The following is an 18297-nucleotide window of genomic DNA, read 5'->3' on the forward strand; positions in this document are numbered from 1 at the left end:
ATATATGCACTGGCGTGGGATATCAGGATCATAAGGTAACTCTACTTATAGCTTTCTGAGAGACTCACATACTGTTTTCCATAGTGGTTGTACCAACTTATATTCCCACCAACAGTGTAGAGTTCCTTTTTCTTCACACCCTCTCTAGCATGTATTATTTGTAGACTTTTTAATGATGGGCATTCTGACTGGTGTGAGGTCATAACTCATTGTAGTTTTGATTTGCATTCCTCTAATAATTAGTGGACGGAGGTTCGTGACACTGTACAGGAGACAGGGATCAAGACCATCCCCATGGAAATGAAATGCAAAACAGCAAAATGGCTGTCTGGGGAGGCCATACAAATAGCTGTGAAAAGAAGAGAAGGAAAAAGCAAAGGAAAAAAGGAAAGATATAAGAATCTGAATGCAGAGTTCCAAAGAATAGCAAGAAGAGATAAGAAAGCCTTCCTCAGCAATCTATGCAAATAAACAGAGGAAAACAACAGAATGGGAAAGAGTAGAGATCTCTTCAAGAAAATTAGAGATACCAAGGGAACATTTCATGCAAAGATGGACTCGATAAAGGACAGAAATGGGATGGACCCAACAGAAGCAGAAGATATTAAGAAGAGGTGGCAGGAATACACAGAAGAACTGTACAAAAAAGATCTTTACAACCAAGATAATCACAATGGTGTGATTACTCTCCTACAGCCTGACATCCTGGAATGTGAAGTCAAGTGGGCCTTAGAAAGCATCACTACAAACAAAGCTAGTGGAGGTGATGGAATTCCAGGTGAGCTATTCCAAATCCTGAATGATGATGCTGTGAAAGTGCTGCACTCAATATGCCAGCAAATTTGGAAAACTCAGCAGTGGCCACAGGACTGGAAAAGGTCAGTTTTCATTCCAATTCCAAAGAAAGGCAATGCCAAAGAATGCTCAAACTACTGCACAATTGCAGTCATCTCATACGCTGGTGAAGTAATGCTCAAAATTCTCCAAGCCAGGCTTCAGCAATATGTGAACCGTGAACTTCCTGATGTTCAAGCTGGTTTTAGAAAAGGCAGAGGAACCAGAGATCAAATTGCCAACATCCGCTGGATCATCGAAAAAGCAAGAGGGTTCCAGTAAAACATCTATTTCTGCTTTACTGACTATGCCAAAGCCTTTGACTGTGTGGATCACAATAAACTGTGGAAAATTCTTCAAGAGATGGGAATACCAGACCACCTGACCTGCCTCTTCAGAAACCTATATGCAGGTCAGGAAGCAACAGTTAAAACTGGACATGGAACAACAGACTGGTTCCAAATAGGAAAAGGAGGACGTCAAGGCTGTATATTGTCACCCTGATTATTTAACTTTTGTGCAGAGTACATCATGAGAAATGCTGGACTGGAAGAAGCACAAGCTGGAATCAAGATTGCAGGGAGAAATATCAATAACCTCAGATATGCAGATGACACCACCCTTATGGCAGAAAGTGAAGAGGAACTCAAAAGCTTCTTGTTGAAAGTGAAATTTGGCTTAAAGCTCAACATCAGAAAATGAAGATCATGGCGTCTGGTCCCGTCACTTCATGGGAAATAGATGGGGAAACAGTGGAAACAGTGTCAGACTTTATTTTTGGGGGCTCCAAAATCACTGCAGATGGTGATTGCAGCCATGAAATTAAAAGACGCTTACTCCTTGGAAGAAAATTTATGACCAACCTAGATAGCATATTCAAAAGCAGAGACATTACTTTGCCAACAAAGGTCTGTCTAGTCAAGGCTATGGTTTTTCTTGTGTTCATGTATGGATGTGAGAGTTGGACTGTGAAGAAAGCTGAGCGCCTAAGACTTGATGCTTTTGAACTGTGGTGTTGGAGAAGACTTTTGAGAGTCCCTTGGACTGCAAGGAGATCCAACCAGTCCATTCTGAAGGAGATCAGCCCTGGGATTTCTTTGGAAGGAATGATGCTAAAGCTGAAACTCCAGTACTTTGGCCACCTCAGGCGAAGAGTTGACTCATTGGAAAAGACTCTGATGCTGGGAGGGATTGGGGGCAGGAGGAGAAGGGGACGACAGAGGATGAGATGGCTGGATGGCATCACTGACTCGATGGATGTGAGTCTGAGTGAACTCCGGGAGTTGGTGATGGACAGAGAGGCCTGGCGTGCTGGGATTCATGGGGTCACAAAGAGTTGGACACGACTGCGTGACTGACTGAACTGAACTGAACTGAACTGAATAGTGACGTGAGCATATTTTCATGTACCTATTGGCCATCTGTATGTCTCCTTTGGAGAAACATTTACTTCTGCCCATTTTCTGATTGGGTTGGATTTTTTTTTTTTTTTATATTAAACTGCATGGATGAGCTATCTACATATGTTGGAAATCAATCCCTTGGTAGCACAGTATGCAAATATCTTCTCCCAGTCCACTGGTGAAAGGTCTCCTTTGCTGTGAAAAAACTTTTAAGTTTAATTAGGTGCCATTTTCATGCTTTTATTTCCAGTACTCGAGGAGACAGATCCCCCTCAAAAATATTACTGCAATTATGTCAGAGTGTTCTGCCTATGTTTTCCTCTAAGAGTTTTACAGTTTCTATTCTTACATCTAGGTCTTTTATCCATTTTTATTTTATTCTTGTATATGGTGTTAAAGAATGTTCTAATTTTATTCTTTTAGATATAGCTGTCCAGTTTTCCCAGCACCACATATTGAAGAAACTGTCTTTTCTCCATTGTGTAGTCTTGCCTCCTTTGTCGCATGTTTTCTGACCATAAAAACATGGGTTTATTTCTGGACTTTCCATCCGGTTCCACTGAACCATATATCTGTTTTTGTGCCAGTACTATACCGTTTTGATTACTGTAGCTTTGTAGTATAGTCTGATGTCAGGGCGCCTGATTCCTTCAGCTCCACATTTTTTCCTCAAGACTGATTTGGCTATTCGTGATCTTTTGTGTTTCCATACAAATTGTAAAAAAGTTTTATTCTAATTCTGTGAAAAATCTGGATAGGAATTGCATTTGATCTGTAGATTGCCTTCTATAGTAGAGTTATTTTGACAATATTGATTCTTCCAACCCAAGAATATAGTATATCTCTTCATCTGTTTGTGTCATCTTTGATTTCTTTCATAAGTATCTTATAGTTTTCTGAGTACATGTCTTTGCCCCCTTATGTATTTTATTCTTTTTGATTCATTGGTGGGTTTTCCTGGTAGCTCAGCTGGTAAAGAATCTGCCTGTAGTACAGGAGACCCCAGTTCAATTCCTGAGTCAGGAAGATCTGCTGAAAAAGGGATAGGCTATCCACTCCAGTATTCTTGGACTTGGAGCCCTTGGTCGCTCAGAAGGAAAAGAATCCACTTGCAATGTGAGAGACCTGGGTTCAATCCCTGGGTTGGGCAGATCCCCTGGAGAAGGTAATGGCTACCCACTGCAGTATTCTGCCCTGGAAAATTCCATGGACAGAGGAGGCTGACAGGCTACAGTCCATGGGGTTGCCAAGAGTTGGACACAACTAAGCAACTTTCACTTAATGGTAAACGGTATTGTTTCCTTAATTTCTCTCTGTGAACTTCTGTTGTCAGTGTATAGGAATGCAAGAGATTTCTGTATTAATTTTGTATCCAGCAACTTTACTAGATTCATTGAGGAGTCTGGTAGCATAGTTTTCTGGTAGCATCTTTAGGATTCTCTTATATAGTATCAGGTCAACAGCAAACAAGACACTTTTACATTTCTTTTCCAATGTGGATTCCTTTTCTTTATTTTTCTTCTCTGATTGCCATAGGTAGGACTTCCAAAACTATGTGGAATAAAAGTGGCAAGAGTGGACATCCTTGTCTTTTTCCTGTTCCTAAAAGGAATGCTTTCAGATTTTCACTACTGAGTATGATGTTAGCTGTGTTTGTCATATATGACCTTTATTATAAGATATGTTCCCTTAATTGGAGAAGGAAATGGTAACCCACTGAACTATTCTTCCTGGGAAAATCCTATGGACAGAGGAGCGAGGTGGGCTACCATCCATGGAGTCACAAAGAGTCAGACACAACTGAGCATGCACACATGTTCCTTTAGTACCTACTTTCTTAAGAGTGTTTTTTTGAATCATAAACGGATATTGAATTTTCTCAAAATCTTTTACTTTATCTACTGAGATAATCATATAGTTCTTATTCTTCAATTTGTTAATGCAATGTATCACATTGATTTGTGTATACTGAAAAATCTTTGTATCCCTGGGATAAATCTCACTTGATCAAGGTGTATGGTTTTTATAATGTATTATTGGAGTCAGTTTGCTAGTATTTTGCCGATAATTTTTGTATCTATGTTCATTGGTGATGCTATGCTATGCTACGTCACTTCAGTCATGTCCAACTCTGTGCGACCCCAGAGATGGCAGCCTATCAGGCTCCCCCGTCCCTGGGATTCTCCAGGCAAGAACACTGGAGTGGGCTGCCATCTCCTTCTCCAATGCATGAAAGTGAAAAGTGAAAGTGAAGTCGCTCAGTCGTGTCCAACTCTTAGCGACCCCGTGGATTGGCAGCCTACCAGGCTCCTCCGTCCATGGGATTTTCCAAGCAAGAGTACTGGAGTGGGGTGCCATTGCCTTCTCCGTGATACAGGTCTGTAATTTTTTTCATATCTTTGGTTTTGGTATCTGGGTGATGGTGGCCATATAGAACGAGTTCAGAAATGTTCCATCCTCTGCAGTATTTTAGAATAGTTTCAGGATAGGTGTTAACTCTTTAAATGTTTGGTAGAGTTCACCTATGAAGCCATCTGTTCCTGGACTTTTATTTGTTGAGAGTTTTTAAACTACTGATTCAGTATCAGTATTGGTAATTGATGTTTTCATAGTTTCTATTTCTGGTTCAGTCTTCCGAGACTGTACTCTTATAAGAATCTGTCCAGTTCTTCTAGGCTGTACCAGTTTATTGGCATGTAGTTCATGCAGTAGTTTCTTATGATCCTTTGTGCTTCTCTCATAACTTCTTTTTCATTTCTGATTTTGATTTGGGCCCTCTCCCTTTTTTTCTTGATGAGTCTGGCTAAAAGTTTATCAGGTTTGCATATCTTCAAAGAACTAGCTTTTAGAATTGTTGATCTTTTCTATTGCTTTTAGTCTCTATTTTCATTGATTTCTGTCCTGATCTTTGTAATTTCGTTCCTTATACTAACTTAGGGTTTGTTTGTTTTTCTTTTTCTAGTTGTTTTAGGTGTAGGGTTACTTTAGATCTTTCTGGTTTCCTGAGGTAAGCTTGTGATCCCTATAAACTTCCCTCTAAGAACTGCTTTTGGTGCATCCCATACATTTTGGATAATCTTGCTTTCTTTTTCATTTGTCTCTCAAAAAATATCTCATTTACTTTTTTTATTTCCTCTTTCATTTCTTCAGTGATTCAGAAACCCGACCTTATTGAATAAATCAAGAATTCCATGTTTGCAGCAGGAAATGCACAAGATAACCATGGACTATATTTTTATACCAGAGGGAAGCTACCCAAGATTACTAAGGTAATGACAAGAAGAGAAGCCAACTTGAAGAGAATCCCATTGCTCTAGTTAAAGAATCTGTACTTCCAAAAAGATAACAATTACAATTTATGAAACCCATTGAGTCAAATATGTCTAAATCCATGAGTTAATAATGTTATTTAAAAACAAAAACTAATTGATTACCTTCAGCGAGTGACAGAGAACCAATCCAATCTTGAAAACTAGTAAATAAAAGAAACAGACACTTATCCTGATTACACTATATGAATCCAGCTACTGGGAAAACACATAGGAGATGAGTAGAAGTGTCTCATTATAAAAGTATCCCAACTAATTAAAAAATGTCATTAGATATCACCATTTTGCAACCTCCATGAATTAATGGACCTAAGCACTGAGCAGCAATAGTTACTAAAAATAAAAAAAGAGAGTCAACTAAAAGAGAGAAACAGAACCTAGCATCATATGCCTCCCAATTAAAAAACATTCCTTTACACATAGTCTTGCCAAAACTGACCACTAACTTGCAGAATTTTCAAAAGACAAAGAAGCATGCTGAACCACATCATGATGATGGGAACAACAAAATCCAGACTGTGGGACATTACAGTTTCAACAGATAACTTTCAATGAAAAAAATAAAAAAAGAGAGTGGAGCAGGAACCTGTAGACTAAAAGAGATTTCAAAGACACATTAACATGTTTTAGGACTCCCCTGGTGGTCCAGTGGTTAAGAATTCACCTGTCAATGCAGAGGACATGGGCCTGGTAAGATTCCACATGCTGCAAGGCAAGTAAGCCTATGCACCACAACTACTGAGCCAGTCGGTGCTCTAGAGCCTGCATGTGACAACTATCTGAAGCCCACAGGCTCTAGAGCCTACGCTCTGCAACTAGAAAAGACATGTCAATGAGAAGTCTGCCTCACTGCAATTAGCGAGTACTTCCTGCTCCCCACAACTAGAGAACAAAAACCCAGTGTGGCCAAAAATAAATAAACAAAAGACACATTAGCATGTTTAAATAGATAATATTAAATTGAAGCTTTGTGAGATACATACATAGGTGATGTATGAGAAAAAGTGTAAAAGTCACAACAGAGGATACTCTGGGGGACTAGGAAAGGGTTGAGATTAAAACAGAGTTAAGTACATGGCACTATTTCTGGTGCCTAGGAAAATCTATTTCTTGACCTGAGTGTGGTTACAGCAGTGTTTCTTTCACTTCAGTTCAGTTCAGTTTTCCAAATTTGCTGGCATATTGAGTGCAGCACTTTCACAGCATCATCTTTCATGATTTGAAATAGCTCAACTGGAATTCCATCACCTCCACTAGCTTTGTATGTAGTGATGCTTCCAAAGGCCCACTTGACTTCACATTCCAGGATGTCCGGCTCTAGGTGAGTGATCACACCATCGTGATTATCTGGGTCGTGAAAACTCAGCAGTGGCCACAGGACTGGAAAAGGTCAGTTTTCATTCCAATCCCAAAGAAAGGCAATGCCAAAGAATGCTCAAACTACTGCCTTGGAAATACAGAATGAAGCAGGGCAAAGACTAATAGAGTTTTGCCAAGAAAATGCACTGGTCGTAGTAAACACCCTCTTCCAACAACACAAGAGAAGACTGTACACGTGGACATCACCAGATAGTCAACACCAAAATCAGACTGATTATATTCTTTGCAGCCAAAGATGGAGAAGCTCTATACAGTCAGCAAAAACAAGACCAGGAGCTGACTGTGGCTCAGACCATGAACTCCTTATTGCCAAATTCAGACTTAAATTGAAGAAAGTAGGGAAAACCACTAGACCATTCAGGTATGACCTAAATCAAATCCCTTATGATTATACAGTGGAAGTGAGAAATAGATTTAAGGGCCTAGATCTGATAGATAGAGTGCCTGATGGACTATGGAAAGAGGTTCGTGACACTGTACAGGAGACAGGGATCAAGACCACCCCCATAGAAAAGAAATGCAAAAAAGCAAAATGGCTGTCTGGGGAGGCCTTACAAATAGCTGTGAAGAGAAGAGAAGCAAAAAACAAAGGAGAAAAGGAAAGATATAAACATCTGAATGCAGAGTTCCAAAGAATAGCAAGAAGAGATAAGAAAGCCTTCTTCAGCGATCAATGCAAAGAAATAGAGGAAAACAACAGAATGGGAAAGACTAGGGATCTCTTCAAGAAAATCAGAGATACCAAAGGAACATTTCATGCGAAGATGAGCTCGATAAAGGACAGAAATGGTATGGACCTAACAGAAGCAGAAGATATTAAGAAGAGATGGCAAGAATACACAGAAGAACTGTACAAAAAAGATCTTCATGAACCAGATAATCACGATGGTGTGATCACTGACCTAGAGCCAGACATCCTGGAATGTGAAGTCAAGTGGGCCTTAGAAAGCATCACTACAAACAAAGCTAGTGGAGGTGATGGAATTCCAGTTGAGCTACTCCAAATCCTGAATGATGATGCTGTGAAAGTGCTGCACTCAATATGCCAGCAAATTTGGAAAACTCAGCAGTGGCCACAGGACTGGAAAAGGTCAGTTTGCATTCCAATCCCAAAGAAAGGCAATGCCAAAGAATGCTCAAACTACCACACAATTGCACTCATCTCACATGCTAGTAAAGTAATGCTCAAAATTCTCCAAGCCAGGCTTCAGCAATATGTGAACCGTGAACTTCCTGATGTTCAAGCTGGTTTTAGAAAAGGCAGAGGAACCAGAGATCAAATTGCCAACATCTGCTGGATCATCGAAAAAGCAAGAGGGTTCCAGTAAAACATCTATTTCTGCTTTATTGACTATGCCAAAGCCTTTGACTGTGTGCATCACACAATAAACTGGAAAATTCTGAAAGAGACGGGAATACCAGACCACCTGATCTGCCTCTTGAGAAATTTGGATGCAGGTCAGGAAGCAACAGTTAGAATTGGACATGGAACAACAGACTGGTTTCAAATAGGAAAAGGAGTTCGTCAAGGCTGTATATTGTCACCCTGTTTATTTAATTTATATGCAGAGTACATCATGAGAAATGCTGGACTGGAAGAAGCACAAGCTGGAATCAATATTGCCGGGAGAAATATCAATAACCTCCGATATACAAGTGACACCACCCTTATGGCAGAAAGTGAAGAGGAACTCAAAAGCCTCTTGATGAAAGTGAAAGTGGAGAGTGAAAAAGTTGGCTTAAAGCTCAACATTCAGAAAATGAAGATCATGTTATCCAGCCCCACCACTTCATGGGAAATAGATGGGGAAACAGTGGAAACAGTGTCAGACTTCATTTTTCTGGGCTCCAAAATCACTCCAGATGGTGACTGCAGCCATGAAATTAAAAGAGACTTACTCCTTGTAAGGAAAGTTATGACCAACCTAGGTAGTATATTCAAAAGCAGAGACATTACTTTGCCAACAAAGGTTCGTCTAGTCAAGGCTATGGATTTTTCTGTGGTCGTGTATGGATGTGAGAGTTGGACTGTGAAGAAGGCTGAGCACCAAAGAATTTATGCTTTTGAACTGTGGTGTTGGAGAAGACTCTTGAGAGTCCCTTGGACTACAAGGAGATCCAACCAGTCCATTCTGAAGGAGATCAGCCCTGGGATTTCTTTGGAAGGAATGATGCTAAAGCTGAAACTCCAGTACTTTGGCCACCTCATGCGAAGAGTTGACTCATTGGAAAAGACTCTGATGCTGGGAGGGATTGGGGGCAGGAGGAGAAGGGGACGACAGAGGATGAGATGGCTGGATGGCATCACTGACTCGATGGACGTGAGTCTGAGTGAACTCTGAGAGTTGGTGATGGACAGGGAGGCCTGGCGTGCTGCGATTCATGGGGTCGCAAAGAGTCGGACATGACTGAGCGACTGATCTGAATATGTTTTTTATTAATTTTGTTAAAGAGATTCAAGTGGCCTTTTCTGAATAAGATATCTTGAAATTATTGCCATACTCAGAAAGCTTTCGTTGAAGGCAATGGCACCCCACTCCAGTACTCTTGCCTAGAAAATGCCACGGACAGAGGAGCCTGGTAGGCTGCAGTCCATGGGGTCGCTAAGAGTGGGACACGACTGAGTGACTTCACTTTCACGCTTTGGAGAAGGAAATGTCAACCCACTCCAGTGTTCTTGCCTGGAGAATCTCAGGGACGGGGGAGCCTAGTGGGCTGCCGTCTGTGGGGTCGCAGAGTCGGACACGACTGAAGTGACTTAGCAGCAGAAAACTTTATCGAATGCTTATAGCTGAAAAGTTACAATATCTACTCAAATAAGGTAAGAGAAAAAGTAAGTTGGGTTGTCGTCACATTTTTGACAAAGCTAATGAATTAAATATTTCTAGGATGATAGTAATTACTTTTTTCAAAAGTAAATATAAAGAGTGTGCTCAGCCACTCAATCATGTCCAACTCTTTGCAACCCCATGGACTGCAGCCTGTTGGGTTCCTCTGTCCATAGAACTTTCCAGGCAAGAATACTAGGATGGGTTGCCATTTCCTACTCCAGGGGATCTTAAGCATGTGTGTGTTAGTCACTCAGTCATGTCCAACTCTTAGAGTAGCCTGCCAGGCTTCTCTGTCCATAGAATTCTCCAAGCAAGAATACTGGAGTGGATTCCCATTCCCTTCTCCAGGGGATCTTCCCAACCCAGGGATCAAACCCTGGTCTCCTGCATTGCAGGCAGTTTGTTTATGTTTGAGCTACAGGGAAGTCCTGTATTAAATAAAAAGGACTACCTTGTGTATGATAGTAAACACAAAAACCACAGAAAGCTATTTTTAAATGAATTTTATAGATAAAAATGTTTTTCTTCATCCTATTTATTGTATATTTTTCAAAACAATTTTTTTTCCTAGACAACAAAAATCTCTCTTGTTCTGTTTCTAATTAAGATATGTACTGTTGTTTAGAGCTCTGTGGTATGCAATTAGACCTGCAGTTTTCTAATATCCATAAAATAAATTTAAAAATGTTCCTCCTTTGAAAGACAGATAATTTAGTCACAGAGAGCTTATTTCTATGTTTCCTTTGTTTTTTTTTTCCAGCTGCTTGGTAAGCCAATTTTCTACTTAGAGTCTACTATTAGAACACTCATTTGGTTCAGTATGTGGGCTTTATCCTTTCCATGGTCTGTTATGCAAAAGAGATGGCTTTAAACAATTTTTTTAGTTTGTTGTAAAGCAGTGGTTCTAACTTGGATGCACATGAGGATTACCTAGGAAACCTGTAAAAGAGTACTGATGTCACCTCCCCTCTGGAGACTCTGATGTAACTGGTCTCGGTGGGTCCCTTTGTAAAAGCTCTGTAGGTGACTGTAATGTGTTGCCAAGGCTAGGAACCACTACTCTAGGATCTTGCCACAGTCCAAATAAAAGCTTATTGTCTTTTCTGATTGAACTTGGATGAGAAATGATTGTTTAAAATTCTGTCATTTAATAGATACAAAGATTAAATTGCTTCTTTATAAAGTTGCTACTTTTGTAGTCTGACTTTTAGGGTTTAAGAGTATATTGTATCTCTTATTCTGAAGATTAGCGTTAAGAAGTCTATTGATTGCTAGTGAAAAATATTTAAAGATATATGCCTGAATATTACCTTTATAGACTAGTAGTTTTAGTTCATGTTTTCCTAAAAAATATGCTACAATTCATGGTTAAAGACTGTCTTCATACACACAGAAAGAAACAATTATTTCCCCAGACAATTATTCCAAAAGACATTCATTTTTTTGCATATAGAAGTTCACATGAGGTTCTGAAAAAAAAATCTTTATTAATTTTTCCAACAATTTAATTTTGATAGATTGAAAGGACCAAATCTAAGACAGAAGCTACTTGACAAAAAAAATTATTATATATCTTAATATATTAAGATAAATATATGCAGTCAGTGGTGATAAGTAAAAATCAGGTACAAATATCATATAAAACTTAATGAAAATCTATTCAAATACTTAAACAAGATGGATAATTTTCCAAAAACACAAAATAAGGAAAATGACTCAAGGAAAAAACAGAATTCCTGAAAAACAACCGTTGAAAAATGGAATCAGTGATAAAAAATAAATCTATCTTCCTTGAAAGACAGCACACCCAGACGCTTTTATGTGTTTTACCAAACATTCAAGTATTATATGATTTCTTTTGGTACTGTTTCACAGAGGAGAAAAGAGAAAAGCTTGTCAAATCACTCCACAAGGCTAGTACAATTTTGATATGAAACTTAGGATGGTAACTAAAAAAAAGTAAAATTGTGTACCAACCTTGCTGCCGCTGCTGTGGCCGCTAAATCGCTTCAGTTGCGTCCGACTCTGTGCGACCCCAAAGATGGCAGCCCACCAGGCTCCCCCGTCCCTGGGATTCTCCAGGCAAGAACTACTGGAGTGGATTGCCATTTCCTTCTCCAATGCATGAAAGTGAAAAGTGAAAGTGAAGTCACTCAGTCCTGTCCGACTCCTAGCGACCCCATGGACTGCAGCCTACCAGGCTCCTCCGTCCATGCGATTTTCCAGGCAAGAGTACTGGAGTGGGGTGCCATTGCCTTCTCTGTATCAACCTTGAGCAAGTTGTAAATCTTCTTTGAAAGTTCCCCCCTTATTCTCTCTCTAGGTAAAAACAATCATTTCCCACTGTCTCCTGTACTGCTAACATATGCTCTATCCACAGTACTTTAACACTTTAGTGTACACATGTGTTTTCATATTTGTCTCTCACTGGTAGACACTAAGATCCTTGCAGGCAGGGAAAGCTTTGTATTCATATTCTCTGGCATGAAATACAGTGCTACTCCATGGTCAGGGCTTCCCAGGTCACTCAGTGGTAAATAATTCACCTGACAGTGCAGGAGACATGGGTTTGATCCCTGCAATAGGAAGATCCCCTGGAGGAAGAAATGGCAACCCACTCCAGTATTCCTACCTGGGAGATCCCATGGACAGAGGAGCCTGGTGAGCTATAGTCCATGGGGCTGCAAAAGAGTAGTACAGGACTTAGGGACTAAACAACAGCTACTCCATGCTCATGCTTAACAGCTGATGAATGATGTGAAGAGAGAGAGAGTGAAAGTGTTAGTTGCTCCATCGTGTCCATTTCTTTGCAACTCCATGGACTGTAGCCCACCAGGCTTCTCTACCCATGGAATTCTCCAGGCAAGAATTCTGGAGTGTGTTGCCATTCCCTTCTCCAGGGGATCTGCCTGACTCAGTGATTGAACCCAGGTCTCCTGCGTGGCAGACTGGTTCTTTACTGTCTGAGCCACTAGGGAAGCCCCAATTCTGGAGTGGGTTGCCATGTCCTCCCTCCAGGGGACCTTCCCAACCCAAGGATCAAACCCAGGTCTCCTGTATTGCAGGAGGATTCTTTACTTTCTGAGCCATCAAGGAAGCCCAAGAATATTGGAGTGAGTAGCCTATCCCTTCTTCAGGGGAACTTCCCGACCCAGGGATTGAACCAGGGTCTCCTGTATTGCAGGGGGATTCTCTACCAGCTGAGCTACCCAGGAAGCCCAGGAAGGGCATTTCAGGTAGAAATACCTGTAATCTGTACAGGTGTGCACTGCTTGCATGCTCAGTTGCATCTGACTCTTTGCAACCCCATGGACTATAGCCTGCCAGACTCTTTTGTCCATGGAATTTTCCAGGCAAGAATACTGGAATGGGTTGCCATTTCCTACTTCAAATTTGTACAGGCAGAAGGTGAGAAAGAAGCAGTGAGTACATCATTTGGCTAGAATATTGATTTGTATAAAGAAATAACACTGGAACAGTAGGTCACAACCAGTCGGGGCAGGGGAGTGCTTTTCAGTGCGGAAGCTAAGTTTAGCTGAAAATCTAATGAAGGCATTTGAACAGGCAATGGCAAAATCAGACCTGTGCTTCAGAATTCAGATGAGCACTTTTTTTTTTTTGAGCTGCCTGGGACCCATATGGTTTAAATCCATCATTTTAAAAATTAGAAAACTACAGTCAGGGTAGGTGATCTACCCAAGACCAAAGACTGTATCATTAGTTAAAAGCAGGCTGAACCTTACAGGAGTAAACTTCATTCAAGTCACATAGTATATGGCCCAACCAATAGGCAAACTGAAGTTTATCGAACCACAAAGTCCATAAACTAGACACGGGGAGATTAAGTATGTGGACCATATGTATATACCCTTTTCAAACAGTCCTAATTTCAGGTAATAAGTTCATTTCAATAAAGGTAATTTGTGTACTGTAAAACTAAAGGTTGATTTATGCTATTTTTTTTTTTTTTACTTTTATTGTAAGACAGAACATTTAAAAGAATTCTAGTTGGCTTTATTACATGAAGTCATTTTGATTAGGTCTTTTATTCAGTTAGCTTCTAGATCCAAGATCAATATGATGGTAGGCACAAACAGGAAGTGAATAGGAATAAAGCACTTCTTTATCCTTACAAAATCCATACGTGGAGCATTAAAAGTGTCTTAGTTACTACAACAAAATTGGAAAAGTTCCAGAAAAAGGTAAATTAATTAAAAAGGGCTCTTCAGCCTTAAGAGATAGCCTGTAAGTTTATAAAGTCAGAAGAGGTAAGTGGGGGATAGGGAAAACTTGTACTTGTTCATTATCTCAGAATACTAATTCTGAAAAATACTTCTTAAAGTCTAAAAGATAATGGATTTAGAGAAAATACAGGAACATACAATTTTACCTAGACAAAACATACCATTTTACCCACTGAAAAACCATGTTGAGGAGGTTGTTTTTTCAATTTAAAGTTACATTAAGAAAACAGAATTTCAGACTCAAAGTACTGATACAAGATGAAAATATCCACAGGTTCATGATAATGAATGATGACGGAACATTTTCAGAAATAGACAGGGTGAGATCTCATATACACTTCCTAGATTAATACTTTTGGTGTTTGTGCCCCAGGCAGGACACTAGATTGAGAAGGCTGCTCCTCTAAGGCCCTCCTTACAAATCCTTGCCCCAAGCCATGGTTTGGCACCACAGAGTCTTATAGAAAACAGGCATCTGACTACTGTTTGCTGACTGACTAACTGATGTTTAAAGAAGGTGGTTAATAACACAGCTTTGAAAGGCATGAAATCATGAGCAAACAGTAATGACAGCACTAATAATGACAAGAATCACAATAGTAATTGAGATTATTAATTAATACATGTAATAATAGTATTACATCATTATTGCTCTAAATGCATCTATTAACTTGGATATTTTCATTCACTCTGTTTTTCAAATAATGAAACCACAGCACATGGAGGTTAGTAATCTGCTCAAGGACAGAGAGGTAGGTAGTGGCAGAGCTAGGATTTGAACCCAGAAGCTTGTGCTATTAATCACTATGGTATTCGGGCGAGTCCTGAAACTGTCAGTGGATCCTCCAGATGTGATACTTTCAAGGATCCCATTTCATATGTAATTACTTTTGTTGAATATTTGGAAAACAAATTATAGATTTTAAAAAGCATTCACACTTATTTCAGAATAGAAAACTAATAACCCTATTTTAGTTTCTCTTCAACAAAATGTATATATTTACTTTAGATTTACCTCCAGCTTTCCTTGAGCATAACTCAGGAGCAGCAGATTGGCTCTATCCTTCTCAGAAGAAATGGGGGTCCAAGGCCAAGCATCATCACTGACCAGTGGCCACCAGCAAACAACTCTATCTTGAACACAATTGATAGCTAGATGATGCTGTGTTGTCCTATTTCCTGGGCCTGGGATTTCATAATAGGAAATCTAATGGTTTAAAAAAAAAAAAAAAGACAAGGATCATTTTTAAAAGGCAAAATCCTCAAAGTATTACAAAAATTAAAGCATCTGTAAATGTAGATAAATGCAAGTAAATATGCATGTTAAACATGTGCTTAAGGAGGTGTCAGAATTTACCAAATTCTTTTGACACATACATAAAAAAGACATATGTTCAAAATTCTCCCCATTTTTAGCAGAGGAAAGGAAAAGGAAAAATGTGAGTTGGGGAGGAATTGGCCATAGCAATCCCAATCAATACCAAAATGTACAGTCATGGTTGCTTGACAGCATCAACCCACACATAGGCTTTAAGACCAGCTATATTAACTGACAGGTTCAGTATTGCTGACCAACAGTGTTGGACTACTGTTTAAGACATAACATGTTAACAATGACTGACAACAACAAAAGGAAAAACAACTTGAGGCAAATATCGCTTTAAAGACATATATACAAAAATTCTGCATAAAGGGATAAGCCACAGCATCATGCGTAAAAGTTTATGCAGCTTCTGAGAATTATGCTTTTCTTTCTTAGGACGGATTTGTAGAATTTATTATTCAAACTATGTTATTTTGGAACATGGTTATTTGAAAACATAAGCACGGCACCATCTGGGTGACACATGCCAAGGAAATATAGATTGCACCGTATTTCTGCTTAAGGAATTAATGGAAGGTTGATAGCTTGGAAGCAAAAAAAAAAAAAAAACCAAACTATCTTGCCATTGCTGGTCAGCAATAATCGAACCACTTTCTGGGGATTAAGCGCATGGCTAAGCCTACTGGACCAGACACTAGCAAAGGGCAGGGGGTCTTCTTATCAGAGAAATGCTTCTGGAGCCAGTCTCACTACATGACAGATTGCTTTCATATTCCTGTCTGCAAGGCAACAAAGGATGGCAGTAATGCGATAATGCCAGAGTGCAATGGGTGTTAAGAACCCGTTGCATTTATGTATTGTATTTAGTAAATAATCAGGCTCATCCAAATTGTGATCTCACCACTCAACCAAGGCCATTAAAATCAAGGTTAATGCTTTAATAATCCTCTGCTATTTTTTTTTAATATGGTCAAAAGGAACCCTTTTCTATTTGCATGGCCATAATATTATTGACCTCTTCATCCTCTGAATGCACATCAAAAGGAACTGAAATCAAAGTAATTACCAGTGTTGTTCTCTCATGGTAAACATTTAACTCCTTGCACTGTCCCTTCACTGTTAAATGAATTGGATTTTTAAAATGTAGACAGGAAAACTTGCTAAAGGTGAATAATTTCATGATATTTCCATTTTTCTCTGCCAAAACTGTTTCAGTCTGAAAGAACTAAATTATGATATAGCTGTAAAGAAGAGCAGGATTGTAATACTCTACACTATTTCCTTGTTTTAAAATCCAAATGGGCAATGACAGACAACACAAATTACTATACGCTCTAAAGTGCAAATTCTTACATTTAAGTTCTCAATATCACTATTTTAACCAGCTATCTTCTTATTTGAAGGAAATATCACAATGAAATTGCTAAGTCCTTAAAAATACACAAACATTATTTTGACACCCTACCTGGCACTTACACATGTTACTTAAGAACTTCTATATAAGAAAACAGAGTTAAAACAAGAGGCTGCCACTTTCAATCCTCACATAATGTAAATCATGTATGTTATCTGAAATTTAATGTTTGTTTCGAGTATTAATGGTTTACTATTCTATCACAATGGTCAAGAGGGTAAGTGAAATGAACAAGTTTCTTAAAATGTCCTTCCAATAGATAAATGGCAGTTTTTATCAAATATTAAATACCTATATTTAAAATATTGAACTAGAAAATGAAATCCATGGTTTCCAGAGGAAAGCAGGCTTCTTCTTCTCTAATGTAAAGAAATGACATGGAGTGCTCATGTTTTTAATTTCTCATATCTAATGACAGAATGAACAAATACTTAACTCCCTACTCAAGGTGTAGGGCCCATATACTCAGTCTATTTTTCACATCTTTTCATTAGAAAAGATGACATCCTAACAGTTTCTCTCTGCTCTCATTAATGGGGAGCTACTATCCTTAAGCTGAGAAGACTGCCAAACTACCCACCACACTTAAGATGAAGAAAGTAGGCATACAAAATTTTATATAAATACATTAAAAACAGTTACTTTAATAGTTAATGCATTAAAATTAATGCATACTGGTGCATTTTAAAGACCGGTATTAGTAAATTAACAACATTTCAAGGAAAGCTAGCCATTCTGGAAAATAGTATTCCATTAGGAATGTTAAACCATTTTTTACTAGACAAAATATATGAGTACTACAGATTTTCAGTTTAAAAGAATCAATATTATACAAAGTGTTATAGAAGCTATACAAGGCTTGCAAACAAAACCAAATTATAGTTTATTACCATGATGAAAAAGTTAATGTATTTTATCCCATGTTAAAAATCTTTTTTATAAGAGTAGATTTTTCTGATAAATAAAATTAAATCCCCCCACACCACTACTAACTCAGTCACAATAAGAAATAACCCAAAAGAACCCAAAAGGGCAAAAGGTTAGGTCAAATACTATTAGACTTTTAAAACACACACGCACACACACAGTGTCAGGCCACAAAGCTAGCTTTTAAGAATCTTTGCCCTTGTTGTAGATACTCCTGGTACAGTCTAAGTGTGCATCTTTTTTAAGGAAGCTGTATATCAGTCTTGTTCCCAGTGAACAGTGAACTGTCTCAAATCCACGTCGCAGAGGCTGGATCAATCTTGCAAACACAAGTCACTGCTGAAAAGAGGCCTTGAACTGAAACAGCCTGGAAAATGTATGAGATACTCATTCTAGCAGAGAGTATGCCTTCCAAGCAGTTAAAATGTAATGTGGCAAAACTTAAATTAAACACATCATTTAAAATAAAAATCCTGCCTTAACAGATGTAAAGTCCCTGATACAAGGAAACAAATTACCTGGAGTTACTGAAGGGAAAGAGACTAACACATGAAGGAGATTTCTTTTTGCATTTTTCTCCACAGTTATAGCTGATGTTGGGAGAAGGGGGA

General features: G+C 38.9%; 1 protein-coding gene across 7 annotated transcripts in view; it reads right to left on the bottom strand.

Moving 5' to 3' along the window:
• WDPCP (WD repeat containing planar cell polarity effector) overlaps positions 1–18297 on the bottom strand; it is a 304438-nt gene that overhangs the window by 143339 nt on the left and 142802 nt on the right. For all 7 annotated transcript variants that reach the window (XM_005212781.5, XM_059891308.1, XM_059891305.1 and 4 more), the window contains one exon: positions 15037–15228. In XM_005212781.5, coding sequence (XP_005212838.1) covers positions 15037–15228 — 192 coding nt within the window. The remainder of the gene's footprint in view (positions 1–15036; positions 15229–18297) is intronic.

This window comes from Bos taurus, chromosome 11 (genome assembly GCF_002263795.3).
Source record: "Bos taurus isolate L1 Dominette 01449 registration number 42190680 breed Hereford chromosome 11, ARS-UCD2.0, whole genome shotgun sequence".
In the NCBI taxonomy this organism is placed as follows: domain Eukaryota; kingdom Metazoa; phylum Chordata; class Mammalia; order Artiodactyla; family Bovidae; genus Bos; species Bos taurus.